This window comes from Pogona vitticeps, chromosome 1 (assembly GCF_051106095.1).
Source record: "Pogona vitticeps strain Pit_001003342236 chromosome 1, PviZW2.1, whole genome shotgun sequence".
NCBI lineage: Eukaryota > Metazoa > Chordata > Lepidosauria > Squamata > Agamidae > Pogona > Pogona vitticeps.
The window spans coordinates 303550865-303578859 of NC_135783.1; the positions used below are offsets into that span (position 1 = coordinate 303550865).

General features: G+C 44.9%; 2 protein-coding genes and 1 pseudogene across 6 annotated transcripts in view; all 3 read right to left on the bottom strand.

Annotated features, from left to right (window-relative positions):
* Positions 1–1395, bottom strand: part of IVD (isovaleryl-CoA dehydrogenase) — a 64755-nt gene extending 63360 nt beyond the window's left edge. For both annotated transcript variants that reach the window (XR_012082555.2, XM_020795743.3), the window contains exon 1: positions 1216–1395. Coding sequence is in view for 1 of the 2 variants with exons in the window: in XM_020795743.3 (XP_020651402.3) it covers positions 1216–1359 (144 nt within the window). In the remaining variant the exon portion in view is untranslated. The remainder of the gene's footprint in view (positions 1–1215) is intronic.
* Positions 1396–5781: 4386 nt separating this feature from the next.
* Positions 5782–27840, bottom strand: KNSTRN (kinetochore localized astrin (SPAG5) binding protein). 4 transcript variants are annotated; one of them, XM_078391621.1, is made up of 10 exons: positions 27665–27840; positions 26381–26449; positions 23724–23802; positions 15700–15832; positions 14878–14940; positions 14276–14375; positions 7569–7683; positions 7117–7172; positions 6337–6411; positions 5782–6004 (listed from the first exon to the last, which is right to left on the bottom strand). In XM_078391621.1, exons 1-10 carry the CDS (start codon positions 27815–27817, stop codon positions 5870–5872), a joined length of 978 nt encoding a protein of 325 aa, XP_078247747.1. In that variant the 5' UTR covers positions 27818–27840; the 3' UTR covers positions 5782–5869. The 4 variants fall into 4 exon arrangements, with proteins under 4 accessions (XP_078247747.1, XP_078247749.1, XP_078247748.1 ...); XM_078391623.1 differs by lacking the exon at positions 27665–27840 and adding an exon at positions 27435–27580; XM_078391622.1 differs by lacking the exon at positions 26381–26449.
* Positions 17183–17337, bottom strand: LOC140703432 (U1 spliceosomal RNA; annotated as a pseudogene).
* Positions 27841–27995: the final 155 nt, after the last annotated feature.

The following is a 27995-nucleotide window of genomic DNA, read 5'->3' on the forward strand; positions in this document are numbered from 1 at the left end:
AATATGAAGAGACAGAATGGTTTCCTGTAGGCAAAGGTCTCAGAGAAGGGCACATTTTAACATTGTGTTCAGTCTATAGGCAGAACATATCATATGGAAAGCTGGACTAGATTCAGATAAAAGGAGGAACGGAATTTGGTGGAAGCAGCATCAATAATTTAGGATATGTAGATGACACCATCTTAGGGGCGGAAAGCAACAATGATTTTACCCAACCGTAGTTCTGCTTTGGCACTTTCACGTTCATGGAAAGAAACATCATCTGCCTCATTCCTTCCCTTGCCTATAGGCTCTGTTCGTCAACAAAAAGGGGATGAGACCCAAAAAATGGAATCCTTCACTTCCCTCAGTGAGAGAATAAAAAAGCAAATGAAGATGCAGAGGCCGCGTGACTTCTTTTCGGGCCTTTTCCCTGGCTGTCTCTGAGGCTTGCTCCCTTTGACCCCCCCCCCCAACCTGTGGACGAAGGATTTCGCAGGGAAAAGTGCTCTTCGAAGGCACCGCTGAGGCTTCCTTTGTACAGTATGTGTGTGGTTTCTGAGGAGGGGAACCTTACAACTGTGTTGCTGAGGCAGAATTCAGGTAAGTAACTAGAAGAGGGAGCTGTTCCTTCCGCTCCAGCCACGGGTTGGAAACCTGAGCTTGGGAAAAAGTTTGGGAATACAACTCCCAGAATCCCCAGGCCACCGGGGCCACGAGAGTCTCCTAAAGTCATATTCCCAAACTCTCCCTCCTAGTTTCCACACACACCCCCAGCCAGCCCCCTTTTGCTGAAGGGCCAGGGAACAAGGAGGAAAAGAGGGCCGGCCGTTCCTTGGTTTATATGTTACGACCGTCCCTCCTAAGAGCGGCGGCGCGCAACACCCTGAGGCTCAGCCGGGCCCGCGGGCGCCACGCCAGCACCGCTGCTTTCGCCATCGCCCTTCGGCGTCTTTGGTGGGGGTGTGGGTCACGACTCCGTCCAGACTCCAGCCCGGGGTCCCGGCAGGCGACACAGGTCCGAGTCCCACCGGAGACGAGAGCCCTTCCGGGAAAAGCCGCAAAAGGCCCCCGAGAGCCTCCAAGGGAAGAGCACTGGGCGGGGCCCTTCGCGACAAGCTTCGCGGGGCTGCACGGAGAAAGGCGGCCGGCAGTTCCCATGGGCGACCGGGGAGGGGGGGCAGCGGCCACGGGGCGGCCTCCCGTTAAAGTCACTCCGGGCTCCGGCTGCCGTACCTGCTGCTGCTCCTCGCTCAGCCCATTAACCGTATCGTCGACGGCGAGACCGGCGCACCCTCGGCGCAGCTGCAGCACTCCAGCCAAGAGGCGACGCCGGGCCCAGCCCGAGGCCCCTCTCCTCACCACCGCGGAAGCCGCCATCTCTGTTCCCCCCCCCCAACCCACGCGAGGGAAGAGCCTGGGCGCCCCTACAGCCGCCTTCACCAATCAGCACCGCGGTGGGTGTGTCCCGGCTGGCCACTCGGGTGTCGGAGGAGGGGGAGAAACAGCCAATCGTTGCACAGCCGCTGCCCGACGCGAAGGAACGACCCTTCTCTGACTTGGAGAGAAAAACTGTGGAATGTCCCGTGGCGCTTGAAACGTCTTCCTTTTATCGTGGTTCGTGAACTCTAGCCAGCCACCTTCCCTGTATGGACTGCGACGCGTAATTTCAGGGAGGGAAAGGCCCTGTATGAATGTGCGCACCGAAAGCAGACGTGGAAACGTCACGCCAATCTTTCATTTTTCTATGTTTTGCTAGTTACTCTACTAAACGTACATTTGAAATTACTACTCTGGATCCCAGAGGGATACTGAGATTTTTTTAATATACTTTCTATGTATTGGTGCAGGAACACATACCTATAGAGTACATATGGGAGCGGGATTGTGACACTAGGGCACTCACTGCATGTAGAAAAAAAAACATGCTGCTTTTATACCATCTCCAGAGCACTTAAAGCACTCTCTGGATGCTTTACAGTTTAATTATGAAGGCTAAATATTGCCCTCTCCCTAGCAAGTTGGGTACTCAATTTACCAACCTAAAAGACCGAATGAGCCTTCGGAGGGCTACCTGGGATTGTACCCCAGTTGTGAGCAGAGTTTAGGCTGGAGGACTGCATTTTAATCACTGCTCCACAAGGCAGCAGAAAATACCGTTTCCCGGAAAACAAGACCTAACCTGAAAATAAGCCCTAGTATGATTTTCCAGGATGCTTGTAATATAAGCCCTACCCCCAAAATAAGCCCGTTAAGTGAAACCCCGTCCACCATTGTTCAGCAATCATGATATGATTGTAAAATAAAACATCTGCTGAAAATAAACCTAATGCTTTTTTTGGAAGCAAAAATTAATATAAGACCCTGTCTTAATTTTGGGGAAACACAATAGTGATATGTATTCGCGAAGGCTTTCACGGCCGGGATGTAATGGTTGTTGTGGGTTTTTCGGGCTCTTTGGCCGTGTTCTGAAGGTTGTTCTTCCTAACGTTTCACCAGTCTCTGTGGCTGGCATCTTCAGAGGACAGGAGTAGCACGCTGTGCTCTTGTGAACTTTTGCAGAGCACAACATGCTACTCCTGTCCTCTGAAGATGGTGGCCACAGAGACTGGCGAAACGTTAGGAAGAACAACCTTCAGAACATGGCCAAAGAACCCAAAAAACCCACAATAATAGTGATAGTTAATAATTATATTAGCGCTGCCCGTTCATCAAATTGCTCCTAACAGCACAAAGACTATGGCACTAAATAAACCAAATTAACAGAAGAAGTATGATAATCTGCCATCCTGCCTGAAACCTAATATACTGGAACTTCATATTGTATTGTAATTCAGTAGTATCTAGATATCAGTAAAGGTTCTGTATGTATTATCTCACTGTGCCCTGATTCTGCCTCTTGCCTACAAAACAAAGAAGGTGCACAACTATAGCATGAAATAGTGTAGGGCCTACTGTGTACCATAGCTATGATGAAAAGGCTGATTTGGGCCTTGGCTCTTTACTGCTTCCACTTACCTGCTCCTGCCCATGCATCCAAAATAGTCAAAATAGGCAGCAGGCATGTAAGATCAGTTGGCAAGACAGGATCGCCATTGCTTTGGGGCTTGTTAGGTGGCACAAGTTTCCATTTAACCCCTCATCCTCTTAGACCACCTCAGCATCCTGAACACACCTGATTTTGTTCAGTTGCAGAAACCAAAGAGGATTCGGGAGACGACCAGGTGACATTAAAGATCTCCAGGTAAATTTGAGAAATAATCTTGCTTGAAACCATGGAAAACTACTGCCAGGCAGCATTGATGGCACCAAAGTCCTGACTCAGCATAAGGCATGTCCTATGTTCAACATACTGTACTGGGAAATGATCTGGAAGTGTGCGCTTAACACAGCATTCTTCTTCAATGACGAATCCGAGAGAGACTGACAGGTTTCAACCAATAACTTGATGTGCTGCTGGGATGAATGAGGAAGAATCGAAACGTAATTGGAAAAGATGCTGGTTTTGTAGATTGGGAGGAAAATCAGCAGTTCTCAGTAAGAAGTCTATCCTTGATGGACTTGCACTCCTGATCCATGCCTCTTGTTTGCTTGTTGCCTTAAGGAACTGATCTTCCTTCCCCAACTTCCCCAAATACTTTGAATCACTGGAGCCACTCCTGACCTCTGTGGGCAGTATCCAAGTGACAGGAATTTTTAAAACATTCACCTTAAAAAATAGAAAGCGGGTGTAGGAATCTTCTTTACTTCAAGGTTCCCCTTACTTTTCATCCTCATTCAAACTTTTGCAAACTCAGTTCAAGCAGCTGTAAAAAAAAACCTAGTCGTTAAAAAGTGTAATTTGCACTTAAGACCAAGGCTTTTACATGGGCAGTTTGAACTAGGGGAAACATTTATTTAAAATAATCATATTTGACAATTTTATTGCATCAGTTCACAGAACTGTAAGTTATATGAGAGTACTGTAATTATTTTTAGCATGACTGAAACCTTTCAGAGATTTCGTGTAGAATCATAATACAGACAGACACTGGACAACCACACTAGGTAGTTGATTTGATGAGCTGTCTCTTCAGTTACAACAGATGAATACATACAAAGACATGAAAAAAGGGAGAAAGGAAATATGGTTTTGAAATAGAAGTTTAGAATTTGTTTTTTCCAGTATAAAGTTCCCCCAAAAAGATAGACCCAGCTGAAAACCAGATAGTTGGAGGGTCAAGAATCTAGTCTCTCCCAGAAGTGCAACAAAAACATGAAAGTGGAACTTCCTAAACTACACTTCCATGATCTGATACTTTGTTTCAATTTTCAGGTGTTCAGGAACTATGAAAAGTTAACCATAAAATACCATATTTTCCCCTGTATATGACCCCTCCTCCGCCTTGTCCCCGAGTGGCACTGGAGGAGGCAATCCGGCAGCGGAGCCAGCAGCAGGAGGAGGCCGAGGCAACGGAGCAGCCCCACTTGCCTGCCTCTCGCTGTTGTCCATTGACTGCTACCGCTGCCACCAGATTGCCTCCTCCAGCACCACTCGCAGGCTCCCTTCAGGCAGGGGACAAGGCAGCAGCAACGTGAGTTGGAGGTGAGCTCTGGCAGGAGGTGGTGACTGGACGGCGACAGTCAATGGGCAGCCGCGAGAGGTGGTCGAGAGCAGCTGCTCCTTTACCCCCGCCTCCTTCCATGTACAAAACAACCCTCAATTTTTCCTCTAATGGTTTTAGGGAAAAGTATTGTTTTATACACAGAAAATCCAGAACATCATGTGCCTATAACAAGTCTTGAATTGCCCTATGATCAGAATCTTTTTTTTAAATAGCCAATGATCTGCTTGCATTATTGCATACAATAACTATGCACCCTGTAGGCTACATAAATCATCTTTGGAACAGAGGTGCGAAGCTCGTGGCCCTTCAGATATCGTTGAACTACAACCCTTTTTATCCCTGGTGATTATCTAGAAGTTCACAGGCTCTTCCTATGCAGCTTCAGACATTACACTTCTCCAGCATACTAAAAATTAATTTCCAAAAATGTATATGTTCAGATAGAATTACACAAATTCAAGTCATATGAGAACAAAACCTTTCAGGCTTGCAGTTCCATAGGAAGAACAGAAAGTAGACACGAAGTAGAACTCAGTGCATAAAGAACATGGACAGACCCCTATGTAGTCCTGATGTTTACAACTACAGGACACAGTGGGACCCCTGTGTCTATGGGGGATAAATTCCATGCCCGACCCATGGATGGTGAAAAATGTGGTTTATACGCAGTACTTGTAATTTTTATCTTGATAGGGTCTCTCTGAAAGCCAAACTGAAGTCTTCTCTCCTGACTTCAACTGAACTTGACAATTTTTTTCTCTCCGGCTCATTCTCTCTCTCTCTCTCTTACACACACACACACACACACACACACAATATCTCAATGGCCCTGTGGCATGCCTGGGAGTCCTTAGGAAGGAACTGGCTGGTAGGCAGGAAGGGGCAGGAAGTGGGAAATCTCTTCCTGGTGGCAGTTTGGTTTAAGGTTTGCACTCCTCCTCCAGCCAACCCAGTTGTGAGTTTTACAACAACACTGCTCTGGAAGAAAGCTGCCTCATCTATAGAACATAGTGTCTCATTCCCTCTAGAGGCCAGTCTTGATAATGACATTTAAATATAGTATCCCTAAATCTAGGTATTTTCATTTAAAATATTTTCAGACTGTGGTTAACTGAATCAGTGAACACTGATCCATCAGATATGGGGGTCCTACTGTACTTGAGTCCACTTTTTGCTTGAAATTGACAGACCAGAAGCAAAATAAGTTCTATTTATTTGTTCAAATGTTATATTTAACAAGAAAATAACAGTTTACAACTCAGGCATCTTTTCCTCTGCTGCTTTTATGATGGATTCCAGTGAGCCTCTTCATTATTCAAGATGGTGAACAGTTCTTCCATTTCTTTATGAAATAACTGCCGTTGCTCTAAGAACAGAGCCTCTTCCTCCTCTACCTGCTTCCACTTCATTTGCGAATTCTGTAGGGAAGAGTTATAACTAAGATATTCCATTGCTAAGTAACAGATTTCAGTTAGGAAATGAAAACCACTTTTAGAATTGTCTTGTTTGCACAGGGCAGGGTGGCTATTTTTAGCTTTCTTTCATCTCTTAACAAATTAAAATATGTAAATTGTTAGTTTGATGCCCCCTCTAAAAGACACCATCAGGAAAGCAGATAAAGAAAGAACCCTAGAGGGGGAAGCTGTTTGATGGTACCACACAGAGGAGAGACTGAAGACTGATTGCCACCTGACTTCAAAGTGCTGTTTCTTGGCTGCAAATGGAAACAGAAGAACAAGTGTAGCTCTACCTGAAAAACGTCTTTTTGCTCTTTAGCCAGCTGGATGAAAAGTTCAAGTTCAGCCTTAAGCTTCTCTGACAAGTCCTAAAAAGAAAAGACTTCAGCAGTTTTGCCAGGTTCTAACCCACAGATTTTGATTTAGTTGTACAGTTACAAAACCCATACAATTACTTTACAGAACAAACTTAGCTGGACCAAACTAATGGGCCTTTGGGGAATTATATAGCCCTACTCTGTTTATTATTTAATATGATTTCATTTATTCGATTTTTATACCACCCATCTAATCCAATGGTTACTCTGGTTGGTGAAAATGAATAATGACATTAAAAAATTGCATAGTCAGTGCCAATATAAAATAATAAAAAAATTAGATTAAATAATAAAGCAGTAACGACATTTAGAATATGTAAACCATTATTATTTTATCTATTCTCATCCCACTATAGGTCGGTTGAGACAGCAACCTCAGACAGTAAATAACAGGGTGCCCTGAAGGAGCAGCAAGATTAAAGAAGGCAGACCTGTGTGTACCAGTCTACCCCGGACTTCCCAAGCAAAATCCTCCACTGTTCCTAAGCAGGAATGTAGAGGATATTGTGCAGTTGCCATAAAACGTGTCCACTTTAAATAGGATTTCACTGCCATTCCAGTTACCTGCTATACATAGCATGGCCAAGGAAGGGGGCAAGCACAATTCTGTCATTTGTTCCAGGCAACAAAATGTCTTGAGATAGCCTTGAGATCAGGCTACTTGTCTCTGAGGGACCAGAAAACTGATTCACTTACCATTATTTCATCCTGTGTCTTCCTGTTCTCCTCTGTTTCCTCCAAAATGTTTGTACCTGTAGTGGAGTTTCCAATGCTTCATTACATTTTAAATGTATTTCCCCTCAATCTCCTTTAAGCTTAACCCAAATGCTATACAGTGGTACCTCGACTTAAGGACTTAATCCGTATTGGGACTGCGTTCTTAAGTCGAAGCACCATTTCCCATAGGAATGCATTGAAAACCATTTAATCAGTATCTGCTGTTTTTCGTTCATAAGTCGAGGTGCTGTTTTTAAGTTGGAGCGTTAGTTCCCATAGGAATTAATGCAAAGCCGGTTAAAGCAACTTTTTGCGAACGGAGCCATTCTTAACTCGAATCATTCTTCTGCAGGGACATTCTCAAGTCGAGGTACCAGTGTATTTTTGAAAACTCAGCTGGGAAAACTAACTGGGTTTAATGTACAGTATACCTGCATCGCAATTCCTGGTTTCCAAGATCAACATGCAATTTTCTTGAAATCTCTTTAGCTGCTCATTTTCTTTTTCTAGACTATCAGATTTCTCCTTCACCTCCTTCATCTCTTTCTGCAAATATAAAGACCAAATGATAGAACACATTAAGAACAGTACATGCTTATATCAAGCCTTCATTCATTTATAAAACTGCAAAGAAGCTGCCTTGCTTTGTGGAAAGGTATGAAGAACTGGACAATAGAAGGAAACAAGTTCTCTTGTGTGTGCATGTGACATACATCCTGCTACTCATAATACGTTTTTTCCAATGCTTAGAAACACTACTTTTTGGACTACAGTCTTCAGTCAATAACATTTCCAAATTGTGACATTACCAACCATTAAATGTATCACTACAAACTGATTTTCTTAACTGGACACTTTGAAATCTATTCAGGGGCACCACATGTTAAGAGGACCACAAAACCTTGAGAAGCACCTTAAAGGGGTGTGTCCTGGACCTTGATGGATGCGGCTTGAAATTCCCATAGTTCTCACTCTGAAATCTACATGAGGCAGGGAAAAAAGCGCTCATAGATCTGTAAGTGACTTTAAAATATTTACAATATCCTTGAGGCAACAGGAGTGGACTATAAAAGCAGTTTGTTTTTCTTAAAAACAAAAACAACGAGCGGCAGCTAATGGGTGAGGAGTAAGAGCTACCCCCAGAGTGGGGATTCTGCAGGAGGGGAGATTCCCACCACAGCTAGCCAAGAAAAACTTCTTAAACTGCTTATTAATGGACTGTGTTTGTAAAAGGACCAGTCAAAATTTTTTATCTCTTAGTTGCCGGGGAAAATATTTATCCATGAGCTGAAGCTGGACTTTGCTTTTAAAGAGGTGTTGGGAGTAAGAAAGAAAGAAAGAAAGAAAGAAAGAAAGAAAGAAAGAAAGAAAGAAAGAAAGAAAGAAAGAAAGAAAGAAAGAAAGAAAGAAAGAAAGAAAGAAAGAAAGAAAGAAAGAAAGAAAGAAAGAAAGAAAGGAACCTAACAATCTATGAAATAATGTAAGCGTTTGGCATCCTGAATTAGAGACTGAGGGAGTGAAAAATAAATGTTCATTAGGTTCCACTTTCCATCCGTTTAGTCGTTTAGCCATGTCCGACTCTTCGTGACCCCATGGACCAGAGCACGCCAGGCCCTCCTGTCTTCCACTGTCTCCCAGAGTTGTGTCAAATTCATTCTGGTAGCTTCGATGACATTGTCCAACCATCTCATCCTCGGTCGTCCTCTTCTCCTCTTGCCTTCACACTTTCCTAACATCAAGGTCTTTTCCAAGGAGTCTTCTCTTCTCATGAGATGGCCAAAGTATTGGAGCCTCAGCTTCAGGATCTGTCCTTCCAGTGAGCACTCAGGGTTGATTTCCTTTAGAATTGATAGATTTGTTCTCTTTGCAGTCCATGGGACTTTCAAGAGCCTCCTCCAGCACCACAATTCAAAAGCATCAATTCTTCGGCGGTCAGCTTTCTTTGTGGTCCAGCTCTCACTTCCATACATCACTACATGGAAAACCATAGCTTTGACTATGCAGACTTTTGTTGGCAAGGTGATGTCTCTGCTTTTCAAGATGCTGTCAAGGTTTGTCATCGCTTTCCTCCCAAGAAGCAGGCGTCTTTTAATTTCGGGGCTGCTGTCTCCATCTGCAGTGATCATGGTGCCCAAGAAAGTGAAATCTGTCACTGCCTCCATATCTTCCCCTTCTATTTGCCAGGAGGTGATGGGACCAGTGGCCATTATCTTAGTTTTTTTGATGTTGAGCTTCAGACCGTTTTTTGCACTCTCCTCTTTCACCCTCATTACAAGGTTCCTTAATTCCTCCTCACTTTCTGCCATCAGAGTGGTATCATCTGCATATCGGAGGTTGTTGATATTTCTTCCGGCAATCTTAATTCAGGTTTGGGATTCCTCCAGTCCAGCCTTTTGCATGATATATTCAGCATATAAGTTGAATAATCAGGGGGAAAATATACAGCCTTGTCGTACTCCTTTCCCAATTTTGAACCAATCAGTTGTTCCATATCCGGTTCTAACTGTTGCTTCCTGTCCCACGTATAGGTTTCTCAGGAGATAGATAAGGTGGTCAGTCACTCCCAGTTCTTTAAGGACTTGCCATAGTTTGCTGTGGTCCACACAGTCAAAGGCTTTTGCATAGTCAATGAAGCAGAAGTAGATGTTTTTCTGGAACTCTCTGGCTTTCTCTATAATCCAGCACATGTTAGCAATTTGGTCTCAAGTTCCTCTGCCCCTTTGGAATCCAGCTTGTACCTCTGGGAGTTCTTGGTCCACATACTGCTGAAGCCTACCTTGTAGGATTTTGAGCATAACCTTGCTAGCATGTGAAATGAGTGCAAATTGTACGGTAGTTGTAGCATTCTTTGGCACTGCCCTTCTTTGGGATTGGGATGTAGACTGATCTTTTCCAGTCCTCTGGTCACTGTTGATTTTCCAAACTTGCTGGCATATTGACTGTAGCACCTTAACAGCGTCATCTTTTAAGATTTTAAATAGTTCCACTGGGATGCCATCACCTCCACTGGCCTTGTTGTTAGACAAGCTTTCTCAGGCCCACTTGACTTCACTCTCCAGGATGTCCGGCTCAAGGTCTGCAACCACATTATCTGGGTTGTCCGGGATATCCAAATCTTTCTGGTATAATTCCTCTGTGTATTCTTACCACCTCTTCTTGATGTCTTCTGCTTCTGTGAGGTCTCTCCCATTTTTGTCCTTTATCATGTTCATCTTTACACAGAATGTTCCTCTAATATCTTGAATTTTCCTAAACAGATCTCTGGTTTTTCCTCTTCTATTATTTTAATCTATTTCTTTACATTGTTCATTTAAGAAGGCCCTCTTGTCTGTCCTTGCTATTCTTTGGAAGTATGCATTCAATTCTCTGGAGGCACGATTGGCAGCGAAGGGGACCTCCGGAGGCCTTCCAGGGCTTCTCCGCCGCCATGGGAGGCCTCTCGGACGCAGACTTTCCCAGGGTGGACCAGGCCTACTAGGGACGGCTTCCCCTGGTAGGCCCAGTCTACTGCCCGGGAAAGCCTGGTAGACCGGGCCTACTAGGAGAGGGCTTCCCCCAGTAGGCCCAGTACTGTCGGAAGCCCTCTCCTGGTAGGCCCGGTCTACCAGGATTTCCCGGGCAGTAGACTGGGCCTATCGGGGGACGACGTCCCTGGTAGGCCCGGTCTATCCTGGGAAAGACTGCGTCGGTGGGGACAGGGGACCTCTGAGAGGCCTCCCAAGGCAGCGGAGGAGCACTCGGAGGCTTTGGGCAGCGGCGATGGCAGCAGCGAGGGACCTCCGAGAGGCCTCCAACAACTTTTCGACCTGCAGCCACTGTTCCAATACGGATTAATTCCATAGGTCGAGTGTCCACTGTAATGATTTTAAGAAAATATGGAGTGAATTCTTGGAATATGTATTTCGGAGAGGGAAGGGGTATACACTGAGGGAAGAAACAATGAAGTTTTGAAGAGAAAATGGACTGACAGAAATTTTAAAATATTATTAAATATTTAAAAATATTTAATTACCCTGAGGGTGATGGTGGCAGTGGTGTATTATGAAATTGTATTTTATTGTGGTGTTAGGTTTATGTTGTTTAGGTCGGATGTTTGTTCAATAAATTTATTTTAAAAAGAGAGAGAGAAGCAGCTTAACTAAATTCACTATGGATCAATGTGTAGATACACATAATCTTCCTGTGGTTTTGGAACAGGTAGTCTGTGCAAGCATATTTATACGTCCACTTTGTCAGACATTAAGACACATCTTTAACCCCCCCCAAGCCCCTCTTCTCTCCCCCCCCCACCTCTCATCTCTGCTCTGGTGTCTGTTTTCTGTCCTCCTGAAGTATTTTTACAACAGGACTGTAAAACCAACAAAGATCTAATTACTGCATGTAATCAATGAATAGTAAGAATGTGAAATTGATACTTCATATATATTACATTTCATTACATTCTGTTTCTTAATGTCTGATGTATATATTGTAAGCTTTCGTGGACGTGTCCACGAAAGCTTACAAGATATAATGGTTAATCTTTAAGGTGGCACAGGTTTTTGTCTTTGTTTCTTTAGAATTTGCCTGATAATCTTCCTGGACTCTTACAGCCTAGTAATTAGGTATAGAAATAAGGTGCTTGATACACAGGCACAAAGTAACTGTGACATTTGCATGCTTGGTTGTTGCTTGCCAGAAAGCAGCTGAGTGAAAAGAAATGAAATCTGGATTAGAACTGTATTATACTGAGGCTGACTGTCAGATCACACCAGCTCTATTCCAGAACCTCACTTCTTGCTGCTATTTGCTCCAAAGCACAGATGCAAAGAGTAGTCATATTCGAAGAGGGGAGAAATCTAGACTGGGGACCCAGCCTAGGCTAAAGCATCTTGCCTCCACATGACAGCTGTCCCTAAGTAATTAAAATGACCCAATTATGTGCCTAACATCAGGTCTGGCTTGGCCCTGTATCAAAAGGCATCTGCATCTGCTCCCAAACCTTAAAATCTCAGCATCACAATGTGATTCTCAGGAGGACCACAATTGGAGTAGGAAACTGGCTCTCCAGATGTTGCTCAATAAAAGCCCCCCCACATCCCCTCATTATTGATTAGGTCTAATGTAATCCAAGAACACCAATGGTCATGCTGGCAAGGGTATTCCAGGAGCTGCAGTTCCAGAAAGTAACTATTTCAAATTTTATTCCTATATATAAATGAAAGGGGTCCAGTATAGCTGTGGGTAAATGGCAACCTATAGGGTGTTTCTCTCATAATGAGTGTGGCTTCCAAGATCAACATGAAACTGTGTCACTGCCACTGTCACTGCATTTTGAAAAGGGACCCAGTCTTTTCAAAATGCATGTCAGGTGTCACATGTAATGTGCAAAGGGCACCTACCAGGTAAGAAACCAGGTAAAAAGCAGCACCACTGTGAGTGCCATTTCCTGAGGAGGGTCACCTGGTGACAGACAAAATAAGAAGTAACACATGGCTTTCCTTCCCTTGGAGACCGTCTTGGGAGAAAATGCAAAATCAGTTCACAAAGCTCTGCTAGCATCACCTAACTCATTCTGTAATATCTGTGAAACATTTTTCAAGTAATGAAAGCAACCCCATTCTGCTTTTGCCATAAGGACACATGGTCAAGCCTGTTACCTGCGCATTTAAATAATTTGTACATAAGACTTTCAAGGAATTAACTTGTAACTTCAGCTCAGCATAACAGTGGGCACCTAGGCAAAAGTACAGCAGCAGTAACGGTCATGAGGTTATAGGCCTGATGAACGAACGAACGAACATCCATCCATCCATCCACCCACCCATCCAATTTGCATAATCCCTTTTTTCCAGTTGAGAGACCCAGAACAGCTAACAAAATGACAAGGGAAGAACAACAACAGGGATATAAATTAAAATATTACAAATGCAATTAAACACAGTATTAAGAAATCATTAAACTCAAAACAATTTTAAAAGGAAAAAAGATACACATGCTTTCCTACAGCTTCATCAGTGGCCAAAAACCTATCTGAAAAGTACGGTATTTTTCTGCTGGAAGAACAGCAGGGAGGGAGCTGACCTAGCTAGTCTCTTGAGGAAACTGAGTTCCACAGTCTGGAGGCAGGCACTGAAAAGCCCTTCTCCCGATTCCTCATCAGACAATCCTATCAGGGTGATAGTACTGAGAAACAAGCCTCCTCCAAAGACCTTAAAATTCAGGAAGTTCATATGGGGAGTTCACCTGGACCTAAGGTGCATGAGGTTTTATAAGTCACTATAACAGAAAATGTTTGAATTGAAAACTACTGTTGCATAAGTAGAAAATAAAACTTTCATTCTGCTTAACTTCATCATGATTATAAGTCTCTTCTGAAATGACATGTTGAAATATGGGATATGATCTCTGGAAATGAATTTCTCATATTTGCTTGATTGCCACTTTATGTTCCCTTGTGAGGCAAAGCCCTCCAAAAAGGGTTTACAGAAGAAAACCAGATTCATATGGAGAGCAGGGAGTAAAATGAGCTACATATGCATAGCTTAGGAGTGATTTAAGAATGCAAATCACTTACAACCCCTCCAGTCCAGGTCCCTGATGATGTTTTTATTTATTAATCTCTAATCAGTTCAACCATGCCCATTCATCAAAGTTGTTCCCAGGCTTTATGCCTTCCATCCTCATTCCATCTGTCCTTTTGGACAGCTCCATAGGGTGGAAGGCATTGCAGAAATACAACCCCCACACAAGCAATTTTACACAATTGTTGAACAGAGATAGGTATAGAGTGGCCTGTGGGCCAAACACTGCCTTCTAAGTGCGATTTTGTAATCCCCAGGAGCCTTTCCAAAAGAAAAATTAAGTTAGTCATAACTATTATTACTTTATGAGAACTGGTTAATTTTTGCTTCTGAATGCTTTCAGGACTAGCAGTTTTTACATTGAGGCCTTAGGGTAGTCTCCTAAGGTGTCCCCATCCCCCCAAATTTAAAAAAAGAACCAGAAGTGCCCACCCAAGCACTTCCTGATTATCTTTTTTTGTAACAAATTGGTCGATAACTGCCATTTCCAGCCTGTATGCAATCCATAGAGGGGGCTGGGTACGCAAGCTTGCTCACCCTTCCTTAGAGTAAACAAAGCCATTTTCTCTGCATACCTGGATTCTTGCCAATTTTAGGTTCAGTTCACATTTAACTGTCTCCAACAGCTTGTTATTATTCCGGAGCTCCAGCTCCCTTTTGTATCTGTTCATGGGGCTGCAAGATCAAACATATAAATGAAGCAATGTGGATGGTCAATTCTGTCTACACATAGCACTAAGACCAAGAACTTCATTGGTATGGGAAACAGGATCATGGCAAATCCAACAACATGGTAGCATAGGGTCCAACCCCTAATAGCTTTTGGAAAGCAGTGCAGTCCACCTGACCCCATTTCCAAGAGATTAGCCCCATCTTCTTAGTACTTTAAGAATCATAGTATACACTATGTATTCTTAGCAGAATACAGCCTAAGTAGAATCAGTGGCACCATTCACATGCATTTATACATTTACATTATAAAGTGGTTAACAGTCATTCCATATGTATTCATATATATAATAAATATTAAATACTTGCACAAGAAATTGGTCTTTTTAGACTAAGACAGTTATTTAATAAATTGATTTAAATGAAATTGATTCTTGTAAGGAATCTCACTAAGAGAACAGAAACAATAAGATAACACATGTAAGAACTGTTACTTGCAGGCACTCACCTTCGCACAATCACGGGTTTCTTAGGTGGCAGCACTGCTACTTTCTTAGCTGACTTTGGGGCCCTTAATAAAATTGAAATACCTGTAAATAGATGCCATTTATCTCTCTTCTCTAAGCTAAACAAACAAATTGGCTTTGAGCAATAGTTGAATTATCTGAACATATTTATTATTTGAGTCCAACCACTACAAATCTACAATGGAGGACATTTGTTGCTAAAAACTTGACATATTTATTGTAAAACACTAAAGAATGCACATTTACCTAAACCATCCCCCCAGTTTCTATTTTAAAAATTGTTAAAACAGTTTACAAGTCTAGCTGTGTGAAAGCTAGCAACAAACTACTATCTAAATAAAGAAAAGCACCAATATTAAAAGAGAAGAGACAGAAGAATTTATTATTTATTCATTTATTAGATTTCTATCCCGCCCATCTAGACCAAAGGTCTACTCTGGTAGGTCTATTTCCATTCATGAATTAAAGAGGCCAAAATTAACAGGTAGATCTGTTAAATGTTTCTCTAAGCAACTGTAGGCCACCAAGAGGGAGGTAAAATGGGCTTTCCCTCACAGGAAGTTCCAGATTCCATAGATGGGCTTTCCCCAACATGAAGGTTCTCTCCACACTGCAACCAAGTGTTACTCAACATGCATGGGACACTGACAACAGCATGGGTGAGTCACTGTATCACTTCACTTTCAGAGAGCAGCTCCCATAACCCTTCACAATGGGCAGAACAGCTGGCAGTTGTAGAGAAAAACATGTTGAAGATCATAGTTGCCCACTCTCAGTAGTAAAAGTAGACACATTTCTTTTACCTTTGGTTTGCGTCTTTGAAGGTGACAGATAAAGGAACATTTCCACCAAAAGTAAAATCAGGATTTTTCAAGGGCTCCAAATCCTCCATTTTGTTGAGACACTGCCTTTTAGAATGAAGAGAGTGGTATCCATCTGCAAATAAGTAATGTGTTTAAGCTGTTTTAAAGAAAAGGTTTGGAAGAGGAGAAGGAGGCCTGAAGGCAGTGAACTGCAGTACTTGAAGCAAGACCAAGGAAGGACTGAACCCAGGTTTTAGCTGTAAGAGGAAGATCTGGATGAAATCAAGAGAGAAAAAAAAGCAAAATTTGAAAGTGGCATGAATAAAGGGAATAATTAAAATAACTTTGAAACAATCCATCTGAAACCACTGTGAAAGGCAATAGAACGCACATTTAAAGAAAAGCAGAATTAGGATAACCCAGTAACCAACTAAGGTAAAGGTAAAGATTCTCCTTGACATTCATGTCTGACTCTAGGGCATGGTGCTCATCCCCGTCTCCAAGCCATAGAGACAGTGTTTGTCCAAAGACAGTTTCCGTGGTCAGCGTGACTAGACACGGAATGCCATTACCTTCTCACCGAGGTGGTGCCTATATATCTACTTGCATTTGCATGCTTTCAAACTGCTGGGTTGGCATGAGCTGGGACAAGTGATGGAAGTTCACTCCGTCGCATGGATTTGATCTTATGGCGGCTGGTCTTCTGATCTTGCACCACAGAGGCTTCTGCAGTTTAACCTGCAGCGCCACCACGTCCCTGGTAGTAACTAACTAGTTTCTTTTAATTGAGGGAAACTTCTACAAATTCACATCCTAAGACAAAGCTAAAGAGCATGTAATCTCCAGATGTTGATGGACTACAATTCCGATTTTCTCTCATGATTGTTTGTGCTACCTAGAGCTGGTAGTCATTGGTATATAAATCCACCTGGCAGGCCACAGGTTCTATATCCATGATCTAGCAGCAAGAATCCTTCAAGAAAACTCAGCAGCCTGACAGAATATGAAAGTAATCCTACACCAGAGCTTAGAAAAACCTAAATTTTTTGGACTATGTTTCTGGAATCCTCCAACCAGCATGGCTAGGCTAAAAAAGGAGCTTGTACAAGCTCAGTCCTCTATCTTCCTACCTTTCTGGGAATAAGCCCTAGTGATCTCAATGGTATGTACCGTATTTTTTGCTCCATATGACACACTTCCCCCCCCCAAATAGTGGGGAAGAAAGTATGTGCATCTTATGGAACGAATACAGAAAAAAGGGGTTCAACCACCACCACCCAGAAACCCCCTACTGCCATGCTGGGAGGCCTCTGAACTAGCACCAGAGACTGCTTGCTGTTTAGACCCCACCATTCTGCACTGTTGGCTTTCCAGGATCTGTTTCCTGCAGCCCACCTGGAAAACCAGCAAGGCTAACAGGCCTATGGTAGCAGGCAGTGAAAATAGCTAAGGACCAAAGGGGAAAGAGTAATTCTAGAAAGAACAGGGGAAACCACAGACATAGTCCCCCACTTAGGCAGTTGATTTCCCCACATTTTGGAAAATCACAGGGGTCAGCACATCCAGAATGCAATAGATGAGCCTTACCCCAGGAAAACCACTTTTATAACAGTGGTATCTCCCCTGCCAAGTATGAGTTGGAATGTCCCCTAAACCACCTCCCCCTTTCTGTGGCCTGTTCCCCAAAGGCATGGTGACCCCCCGGCTGCACCTCTGATCAGAACAGGGCTGCACAGCCCCAGTCCCAAAAGAGGCCAAGAGAGCTCTTCAGTGTTTTGGGGTGCCCTACAAGACCCCCATCAGGGGCTGGATGTTCCTCCCCCACAATCCTCCAGTGCACAGATATTAGCAGACCTAATATGTGGGGAAGGCAGGGAAAGCGGGGAAATTCAAACTTTCAGTTAGCGAAGAGGCTGCTTGTCTGCTTCCTTGCTAGTACAAGCAGTTAGAGAGCTGGGAGAGAGAGTCCTGGGACTGCCTGGTATTGTCATTTTAAAATATAAAATTTAGTTTAAAAGCTGTTTGTTTGGGGTTAGTCCTTGGGTGAAAAGGTGCTCCGCTTGAATTGAAACCTGCTTGTGTAGAAACGTACATTCTTGTCTTTAAAATCTGCTAGTTTTACTTTAAAAGCTGTTTGTTTTGGGTTAAATTGTGCTTGTGTAGAAACGTGCATAGGGGTACTTGCTTAGTTTAAAAGCTCTCTGCAAAGCCTTTCAGACCAGCGCCGATCAGCTGTTAGGTGGGGAGAGGGGAGGGGGAAGGAGCTGAGAAGAGCACGGAGAAGAGCACAAAATGGCTGCCGGCTGCCTGCTGGCTTTTAGCTGTTTAGGGCTCTTTTTTGACTGTTCTGGGGTCTACCAAGGCACTGTGAAGAGCAAGGCTCAGTCTACAGTACCTGGTAAGTGACTTTCTTTTACGTTTTTTAAAGTTTCTGACCTCCCCCCCCTAAAAATCCATTAATTAATTTTCAATGCATTTTTATGGGAAATTTGGATTCAACTTGCAAACTTTTCAACTAGTTCTGGGCATCTAATAGAGAATGTATTTCCAAAGGGTGTTGCAGCAAGGAAACTAACTGTGCCTCCTGACTTCTAACTGGATTACAGTACCTGCTGCCTGATTTCAGGTACTATAGTTTGTATTCAGTTTTTTTGGCTTTGTGTGGCCTAACCTGTTGTGCCTTGCATGCTATAAATGTTCAATTATGTCAGAAACACGAGATTTGGTCTTATGCTGAGCATGTGCTACTGCTGGTGAATGGGATCAGGTTAAGCTCTGTGTTGCTGTTCTTTTGCATAACCTAAAGTAAATAAGGAAAACCAGCTGTTAAATACAGTGGTGCCTCGCTTAACGAGCACACCATATAACGAAGAATCCGTATAGCGATCCCTTTTTGGGGATCGCTATACGGAGCTGCCCCAATCACCGCACTCGCTTTGCGACGATTGGGGTGTTCGGCAGCTCCAAAATGGCCGCCGGATGACCCGAAATGGCCCCGTCAGTGTTTTCGCGCCCTCCCCTTGCTTACCATGGCCGCGGACGACCCGAAATAGCCCCCCGCAGCGTTTTCGCAACCTCGGTAAGCAAGGGGAGGGGGCGAAAACACTGACAGGGGGCCATTTCGGGTCATCCGGCGGCCATTTTGGAGCCGCCGAACAGCTGTTCGGTGGCTCCAAAATGGCCACCGGACCAGCGAAAACATCGCTGGAGGGTTAAGTTTTGGCGCCTATTGGAACGCATTAAACTAAGTTTAATGCGTTCCAATAGGCTTTTCCTGCCCCGTACAGCGATGTTTTTGCATAGCGAAGGTTAATCTGGAACGGATTAACCTCGCTATGCGGGGCACCACTGTAGTTTAATTCCACTATTTATCCTCCACACAACTAAAAGGGACCTCTCAATGCAGAGTTGCACAACAATCTCATCTGTCATTGAGACATTTCTATAAGCATGGGGAGGAGGTGGATGAAAGGAAATGTAAAATATAGGTAGAGTGGTATAGGTCTTATCACTGGCTGATAATGGTCTATATTAATGCCACTGTTGACTGCTGTTCACTTTACATGGTTCAAATGTTATTCTGTTATAGTTTATTAAATATTTTATTACACTATTTGGTTCAGAATATATTTTCCCTGTGTTCCTCCTCTAAAAATTAAGTGCGTCTTAATGTCCGGTGCGTCTTATGGAGCAAAAAATACGGTACTTCTAAGTTGCCAAGTACAGAACTGCCTTGTCGCTTACACTCGAACTGAAGGAAGTCTTCCTTCCAAGGCCCCTGAATTCTTGCTTCATTTGCCAGAGTTATAAATAAGAAATAGTGTCTGTGTTTCTCACTGTTTCTACCCTGAAATGAGCAAGTGAAGGAGGACTCTGCTGCTTCCTTTAGCCTACTGACAAGATCAGAAACCCCCAAAACATGTGGATGTTTTTAGAGCTACGAGGAGGTAGTTCATACATGGAGGTTTGAATAAGAAACACCACACTAATTTTGGCTACTGTATCTTCTTTTAGTAGCTCTCCTCCTTCCCTGTCTCCTGTACTTGTCTGAGCACCTGGGAAAGAAGTGAAGTTCTGTTACTTGAGTTCCAATTTGAAGAAACAAATGAACATCAGAAGACACTTCAATTTTTCTTCTCTTTTCATTATCACAGAGCAAGTGGGAGAACCTTCTCCCTCGGGAAGTCATCTGTTCACAAGCTTTATAGCCCTCTGTGGTATTTTAAAGACTGCCTTAAGACATTTATTGCAGCATAAGAGTTCATGGACACAGTACACTTCATCCAATGCATCCTCAGTAGCTATGTGCTGTCAAGTTGCTTCTGACTTATAGCAACCCTAATAGGGTTTTTAAGGTTTGCAGGATGTTTATGGTATCGTTTATGATCGCCATGCCCAAGGTGGCTTATACAGCTGGGTGGGGATTTGAACCCAGCAATCCTGAGTGCTAGCTTAACACTCTACCCACTACAACACATTGTCCCTTTAAGAGATTCCTGTGCTCATAGTTTGTAAATGGGACTGTGAATGGTGAGGTCAGAGGGAACAGAAATGCAAACTAGAGGCAGCAATAATCACTATCATAGTGACCACTGAGGAAATAGTGATGAGGTAATAACATAAGAAATGACTAACACACATAATTTATTTAATATATTTTAAAACTTATTTTAAGTTAATTGCCATCAATTAAGGAAAGACCCACAGTGGATTTTAGGGAACAGGAAGGGGGGAGGGCGTTGGAGGGGGGCAGCCATTGAGGTGGTGCTGGGTAGGGGAAGGAATGGCGGTGGGGGTAGAACATGCCCATGTAGGAGAAGACAGGTTAGATATCTTACATCTATCCCCTCTTCTAGTCCTAACCCCAACCAGATCGTATCAGGTGACTATATCAGCAAACCCTCGAGCCACACGGTGCTGTTGATGAACGCCAGGTCAGTACAAAATAAAACTGCCCTCATCCATCATGTAATTCTGGATGAGGGTGCTGACCTGGGATGCATTACTGAGACCTGGGTGGGAGAGGAAGGTGATGTTCCCCTCTCCCAGCTGTGTCCGCCTGGGTACTCAGTCCAGCACCAATGTCGCTCGGAGGGTCAGGGAGGGGGAGTTGCTATAATCTATAGGAGTTCTATCTCCTTGACCAGGCTTCCTGTCCCTTTGAGAGGAGGTCTTGAGGGCCTGTATTGTGTGTTGGGCTTGCGAGACAGATTAGGGATTCTGTTGGTGTACCGCCCACCCTGCTGCGTACCAACAGTCTCCCTGCCTGAGCTGATGGAGGTAGTCTCAGACCTGGTGTTGAGGACTCCCAGACTGTTGGTGCTGGGAGACCTCAACATCCATGCCGAGGCTGCCTTGACTGGGGCGGCTCAGGACTTCATGGCCACCATGACAACCATGGGGCTGTCTCAATGTGTCATCGGCCCGACGCATGAGAAGGGCCATACCTTGGACCTGGTTTTCTCAACGGGACTGGAAGATGGTGGTTTGGATGTGGAGGGGCTGGTTGTGACCCCATTGTCATAGTCAGACCACTTCCTGGTAAAGTTTAGTCTATTAGCTTCTTCTCCCCTCTGCAAGGGTGGGGGATCTATTAAGATGATCCGCCCTCGGAGACTAATGGATCCAGATGGATTCCTGAATGCTCTGGGGGATTATCCGTCTGATATGGTCGGTGCTCCTGTCGAAGCTCAGATCACCCTCTGGAATAGGGAGATGACCCGGGAAGTTGACACGATTGCGCCTAAGCGCCCTCTCCCTGCTCGCCGAGCCCAGACAGCTCCCTGGTATACTTCTGAACTGCGGGCGATGAAGCGAGAGGGGAGACGGCTGGAGCGCAGGTGGAGGAAATCCCACTGGGAGTCCGATTGAACACGACTTAGAACCCATTATCGGGCCTATTTCGTGGCAATACGGCTGGCGAAACGGCAATATTTCTCCAGCCATATTGCTTCCTCAGAATGTCGTCCAGCAGAGCTGTTTCAGTGGTCCGGGATCTTCTTCAACCGGGAAATCCAGTGGAGGTCCTGGACTGCTCATCAGCTCGCTGTGATGAGTTTGCCATCCATTTTGAGGGGGAAATCGCTCAGATTCGCAGTGGGTTGGACTCCACAGTTACTGCAGAATCAGAGGATGTGTCCAGTGCGCCGTGCTTAGGTCAAGTATTAATGGATGAGTTTCAATTGTTGAGACCTGAGGATGTGGACAGGGTGCTTGGATCTGTCCGTTCTACCACCACTCCGCTCGACCCTTGCCCATCCTGGCTGATTGGAAGATCAGCCAGGGGGGTTCGCACCTGGGTCCAGGAGGCCGTGAACGCCTCTTTGAGAGAGGGAGTGGTCCCTACCACCTTGAAAAAGGCGGTAATTCGACCACTCCTTAAAAAGCCTAACCTGGACCCAAGGCTGGTGGTCAACTACCGACCAGAGGCGAACCTCCCTTATTTGGGCAAAGTGTTGGAGCGGGTTGTGGCCGGGCAACTCCAGGCGCTGCTGGATGAAACGGATTTTCTGGATCCATTTCAATCGGGTTTCAGGCCGGGTTTTGGCACGGAGACTGCCTTGGTCGCCCTGTACGATGACCTTTGCTGGGAGAGAGACAGGGGGAGTGTGACCCTGTTGATACTCCTGGACCTCTGAGTGGCTTTCAACACCATTGACCATGGTGTCCTTCTGGATAGGCTAGCTGGGTTGGGAGTTGGGGGCACTGCTTTACGGTGGTTCAGCTCCTTCCTGGCTGACCGTGTCCAGAGGGTGGTGCTGGGGGACAGTTGCTCTGCCCCATGGCAGTTATGTCATGGGGTTCCTCAGGGCTCAATACTGTCCCCCATGCTGTTCAACATCTACATGAAACCGCTGGGAGAGGTCATCAGGAGGTTTGGGCTGAGGAGTCAGCAATATGCTGACGATACTCAGCTCTATCTCTCGTTTTCCACCAATCCAGGTGAGGCGGTTTCTGTGCTGAACTCGTGTCTGGACCTGATAATGGACTGGATGAGGGTTAATAAATTGAAACTCAATCCTGACAAGATGGAAGTGCTGTTAGTGGGTGCTTCACCGGACAGGCTGGAGGGCCATTTCCCTGCCCTGAATGGGGTTACACACCCCCTAAGGGACAGGGTCCGCAGCTTGGGAGTGCTCCTGAACCCCAGTCTAACTCTGGAAGCCCAGGTGGACTCGGTGGCCAGGGGCGCCTTCCTTCAGCTGCGGAAATTATACCAGCTACGGCCCTACCTGGACGAGCGGAGTCTCATGACAGTCACATATGCACTGGTAACATCCCGCATAGATTACTGCAATGCGCTCTACGTGGGGCTGCCTTTGAAGACGGTCCGGCGACTGCAACTGGTCCAGAATCGAGCTGCGCAGCTGGTGAGTGGTGCAGCCACCAGGGAACATATCAAGCCGATTCTGTATAAGTTACATTGGCTACCAGTTGCTGCCCGGGCCCAATTCAAAGTGCTTGTTTTGACATATAAAGCCCTAAACGGCTTGGGCCCTGGATACCTGAAGGACTGCCTCCTTCCATATGAACCTACCTGGCAGTTAAGATCTAGCCAGGGGGCCCTTTGGAAAGAGCCGTCCCTTAAGGAGGTAACAGGGACAGCTTGTAGACAAAGGGCCTTTTCAGCAGCTGCCCCCAGACTATGGAACGCCCTCCCGACTGAGATTCGTCTGGCGCTGACGCTGATGACATTCGGTGCCAGGTCAAAACCTTCCTGTTCTAGAAGGCTTTTAATTGAAATAATATTAACTGTGGGTCCAATGGCAATTTTTATATATATATTTTAATTGTATTTTAATTGTTCTAAATTGTATTGTATTTTAATTGTTGTAAGCCGCCCAGAGACCTTTGGGTAGTGTGGGCGGCATATAATAATAATAATAATAATAATAATAATAATAATAATAATAATAATAATAATAATAATAATAATAATAATAATAATAATAATAATAATAATAATAATAATAATAATAATAATAATAATAATGTGATTTATTAATGATCTCTAGAGTTCAGACCTTTGGGCACAATAATTGCCTTGGGGCGCTGGAAACTGTAGACAGGGATCCTGGACTTCTCATTTTCCATATTTAAGATCTAAAAGACAGAAAAGAAGCACCAGAAGGAAACCTATAATTATAGGTCACATGGACATGTTTCAACTAGATATTTGCATAAATTGTTGGTTGGGTGTGATTTGTTTACTGGCCAAGCAGTTGGTTTGGTGTTCTGCCCCATCAAGCAGGCGCCCACTGAGAGGCAACACCCAGCAGGAGTGTGGGATGCTGATGGTGAGTGGTGCCTGCTGAAGGGGGCGGGGCACCAAATTGTACATCAGCTGTTCAGTCAGTAAACAAACCATGCAGATCCCCAAAATTTGGTTCAGGCTTGGAAAAGTTACTTTACTGAATCACAATGTCCCAGCCAACATGGACCTTTTTTATCTTTAGAATTGTTTAGGTAAAAAAAGCCACTTAACTTAGTACTTTGGGCACATCACCACCTAGCCCAAAGTACTTCACTTGTGTGCTTTCGGGTCTATACCGGTCCAGCTTAAGTTTCTAAATACTTTTGAAGGATTGTTCCTATGAAACACACTGCAGCAGTCTAATCTCAAGATGAGGAAGCAAAGATTATGATCACCCGGTGCCTATCTAATAGGGATACCACAAATTCAAGATTATTATTGTCCATATAACGAAAGGTTTTTATACAAAACATTTTCTGTACTATGGTGCCACTCAAAAGGCTACAACTCCACACACACTTTCCTTTGTCTGTTTTCTCAAACTGGAATAGTGCCATTTTAAAAAGACTAAATTTACCATTATCTTGTCCAAATAGACAATATAACAGTACCGTAACTGATACCCCCCTGAGGATTCATTCCTTTCCTCCCTGCCAATCATATTCAATATGACAGAAACACAGAATCACAACAATGCTTCTTTCTTTGTCCCCACCTCTCACCCCAACTTCCAGTAATCCTCCTACACCTCTCCATCTAACACTCTCCAGAGAGCTGGAGAATTCTCATCACTCTCACTAGTGCAGCTATGCTAGTCACAAAGGATACAAGTTAACAGTTTAACATCTCTGAAGGGTGCAAGGTTATACACAGGAGATGAACCCAAATTGAAACAAAACAGCCAACTGACACAAAATTCATTCAAAAAGCTTATCTGTGGTGATATCTCTATAATACTCTCCAAGAAGGCACAAAGTGTAAGCTTTCAAGAATACTACCACTTGATCAGGGAACGTTGTAAAAAGTAAATGGAGAAGAAGGAAAGATTTCCTCGACCTGCAGTTGCATTAACTTCACAGACCACAGCAGAACCTTCCCTAGACTTTCTAGGTAGCAGGAAGTATAACAACATCCACCACTCCAACTGTCAAGCTTCCATGTTCCCTTTAAGTTTAGTGACACTGGCTGGACAGATTTTCCCACAGTTAAGTACTGCTGACTTATTTTTGTTGCAATACAAAGTATCTGATAGGGGCCAGGCCTTGAAAAGGCAATTTAGAGCCACTAACTTTAAAAAAAAACTCTTTATTTTCACAATCCAGCCAACACAAGTGCGAAAGAATGTTCTACAACACTGCTCAACACACCGCTGTCTGAAATAGAACTGGTGTCCCCACTCACCGCAATACTGCCTAGAAGAATGTTGGGAAAAGACTTCATCATGCAGCTGCCAAATGTCCAGCATCCAGTTTCCGGCTTCAAAAACTATTATTTCAACATGCCTGTGCAATGTTAAAAAAATCCACACCTATACTGAGAGTGGATTTTCCATTTTCATGGAACAGATGGGTATGGAGGGGAGTTTATATAGAACTTGAACATAATGCTTAGTCCTTTGTTTGGAGGCATTAATTGGTGAACAGCCTGTAGCAAGGTGTTTATAAATAAGTTCAAATGGTGAGACTTATTTCTAGGTGAACCTCTATCAGAGACAAAGATTGTGTTATGGACCCCTTGGATGAGTGTCCACTCTTCCAACTAGTACAGAGGTTCTGTTCCCTTAATAAATTATGGTGCCCACTTTCAGAGGGTGCTGCATCGAAACACAGAATATTAGAAGTCCTGCACGAGATCTTCAGAACTGGGGAAAGTTACTCTTTTCCTATTACAACTCATATCTTTCATCCTGGGTGGCAGATTTTGGGAATTGTAATCTGAAAGTAACTTTTCCAAGGCTGGCTGTTTTTGCAAAGCAGAACTAGCGAATATCATGTTTAATTTTTACACATGTTGATCTCCAACTGCGAAATATGACACCAGTGTCCAGCACATGCGGATGATCATCTATGGTGCCAGCGCCTTTGTCAGATCACCCTGGGAGCATTGATAGTTGGAACTCTATATCTGTCAGCAAGATTATGTAATGGACATGGATTCAAAGAAGGCTTCCTCTGTTCCTTAGAAGCTATACATGAGATCTCAGAAGCTGTAGCTTTTCTTAGAAATATGGGTCAGTGCTTCATTTTGTATCCCAAGAACCTTACAGGAGTCTTTACCATTCTGTTCTGTAAATGGTAACGGCTTTTTATTTTTATTTTAGTCATGATCCATCACTTAAATCAGTGCAGCATAGTAAGCAAGTTAAGAACTGCAAACCCAATAATACTGAGACAGCAGTCTGTATTGAAAAACAAATAGGCATCACACCTGGCCAATTTTTGGACCTATTTTCTTCTCTGGTGTTTGTTTTATACCATCTTTGCGTGATGATGAGTTCTGTTAGGAAACAAAATCTCACTTTATTGGTGCTGTGCTTGTAAATAAAAGCAGCTGTTCCCAAACCTTTTTGATTCATGGTTCCCTTGACTTACTGGCCACTGGCTCCCCGATATGATATTTTGGGTTGGGGGATGGAGGCCAATAAATAGGTCAAGCGAGCTGCAAGTGGAAAAGGTTTGGGAAGCACTGGCCTATTCCTCCAGTCTTCTCCCAAGGGCTGGTGTCAGTTTGCAGTTCAGCTTGTCCTCGGTTTGTTGGGTCTGCTGGCCGGCCACTGGTCATCCTCACTTCCATCCGAGGGCACCTGGCGTCCCAGCTCTCCTTTCTACCCACGCCGGACAAACCCTGCCTTTCCCGCTCATGCCAGCACACACACAAACACACACACCCCAATTTCTCCTTCCGACCTTCCCTGAAATCTAAACCTGCGGCTTCCTACCACAAGCGACCCCAAGTAGGGCGCGGGCTATATGAGGACAGGTCTTTGCTGGCTCTCCCCTCAATCTCTGCAGCAGAGGCCAGGAGCAAGCAAAGTGGGCGGCGGTGGAGCTCACCCACCCGCGGGGCAGCCGGCGCCGCCGTTCTCCTTGGCAGCTCGAAGGAAAGGAGAGGGAGCCCCTCAGACGCCCCAGGACCACCACCCGCCAACTGGGCTTCCTGCTGCCCCCGGGGTTTTCTCCCAGGGTCAGGGCGTTGCTGCCAGGCTGAAGCAGCAGGTCCTCTCCACGCCAATGGGTGGATTCTACCTCACCACCTCACATCGGAGAGAGGAAGGCTGGGAGAGCTTCTTAGGGGCTCCAAACGGAGCCACCAGGCCGTCCCCATCTTCCCGCCCAAATAACTGAGGAAAACCTGAAGCAAATCAGCCCGCCCGCTCTTTCCCCTCCAAGCCAACAATGGGGGTGGAGAACAGAGAAATCCGCCCTCCAGCCCGCCCGGCCGGCCGACCATCAGCTCCTCCTGTAGGAGCCCAAACTCTTGCCTTACTGCGCGAAGAACCACAGCAGGGTCAAAATCTGCCCCCAGACAGAGTCAGAGGAGAGCGGCGGACTCGCTTAGGCTGTGAGCTGGACGACGCTGCTGCTGCTGCCACGGCCTCCTTCCTCCAAAGCGGCCGTTAGACTTAACCAGCAAACCTCAACTCCCCGACGCAACACATACAAGATTGGGCCGACGCAGGCCACCGCCCTCTTCCCCAGCCCCTTGCTCCACCTCTTCCTGGTATCCATAGCAACCGCGCTGACTGCCAGGCCCTCCTCTCCCTTTGCTATGCTTTGCCTTGCCGGCCTGGAGTGAGGGCGGTGGAGGGAAGAGGCCGGGAGGGAGCCCTCTTCCTGGAAGGGCGAAGCGAGGGGCGGTGACCATAGCAACCTAAACTGATTGCCAGGCCCGCCCCTCGCCTTGCCTTGCCTTGCCTTGCCTCAAGTGCTGGGAGAGGGAAGGAAGGGACGAGAGGGCGGCCGCCTCGGCTTCTTGGGGCCACAGCTGGGCGAGAGGGAGGCGGCAGAGTCGGGCCGTCCCGTCGGCGGTGGGAGGCGATGTG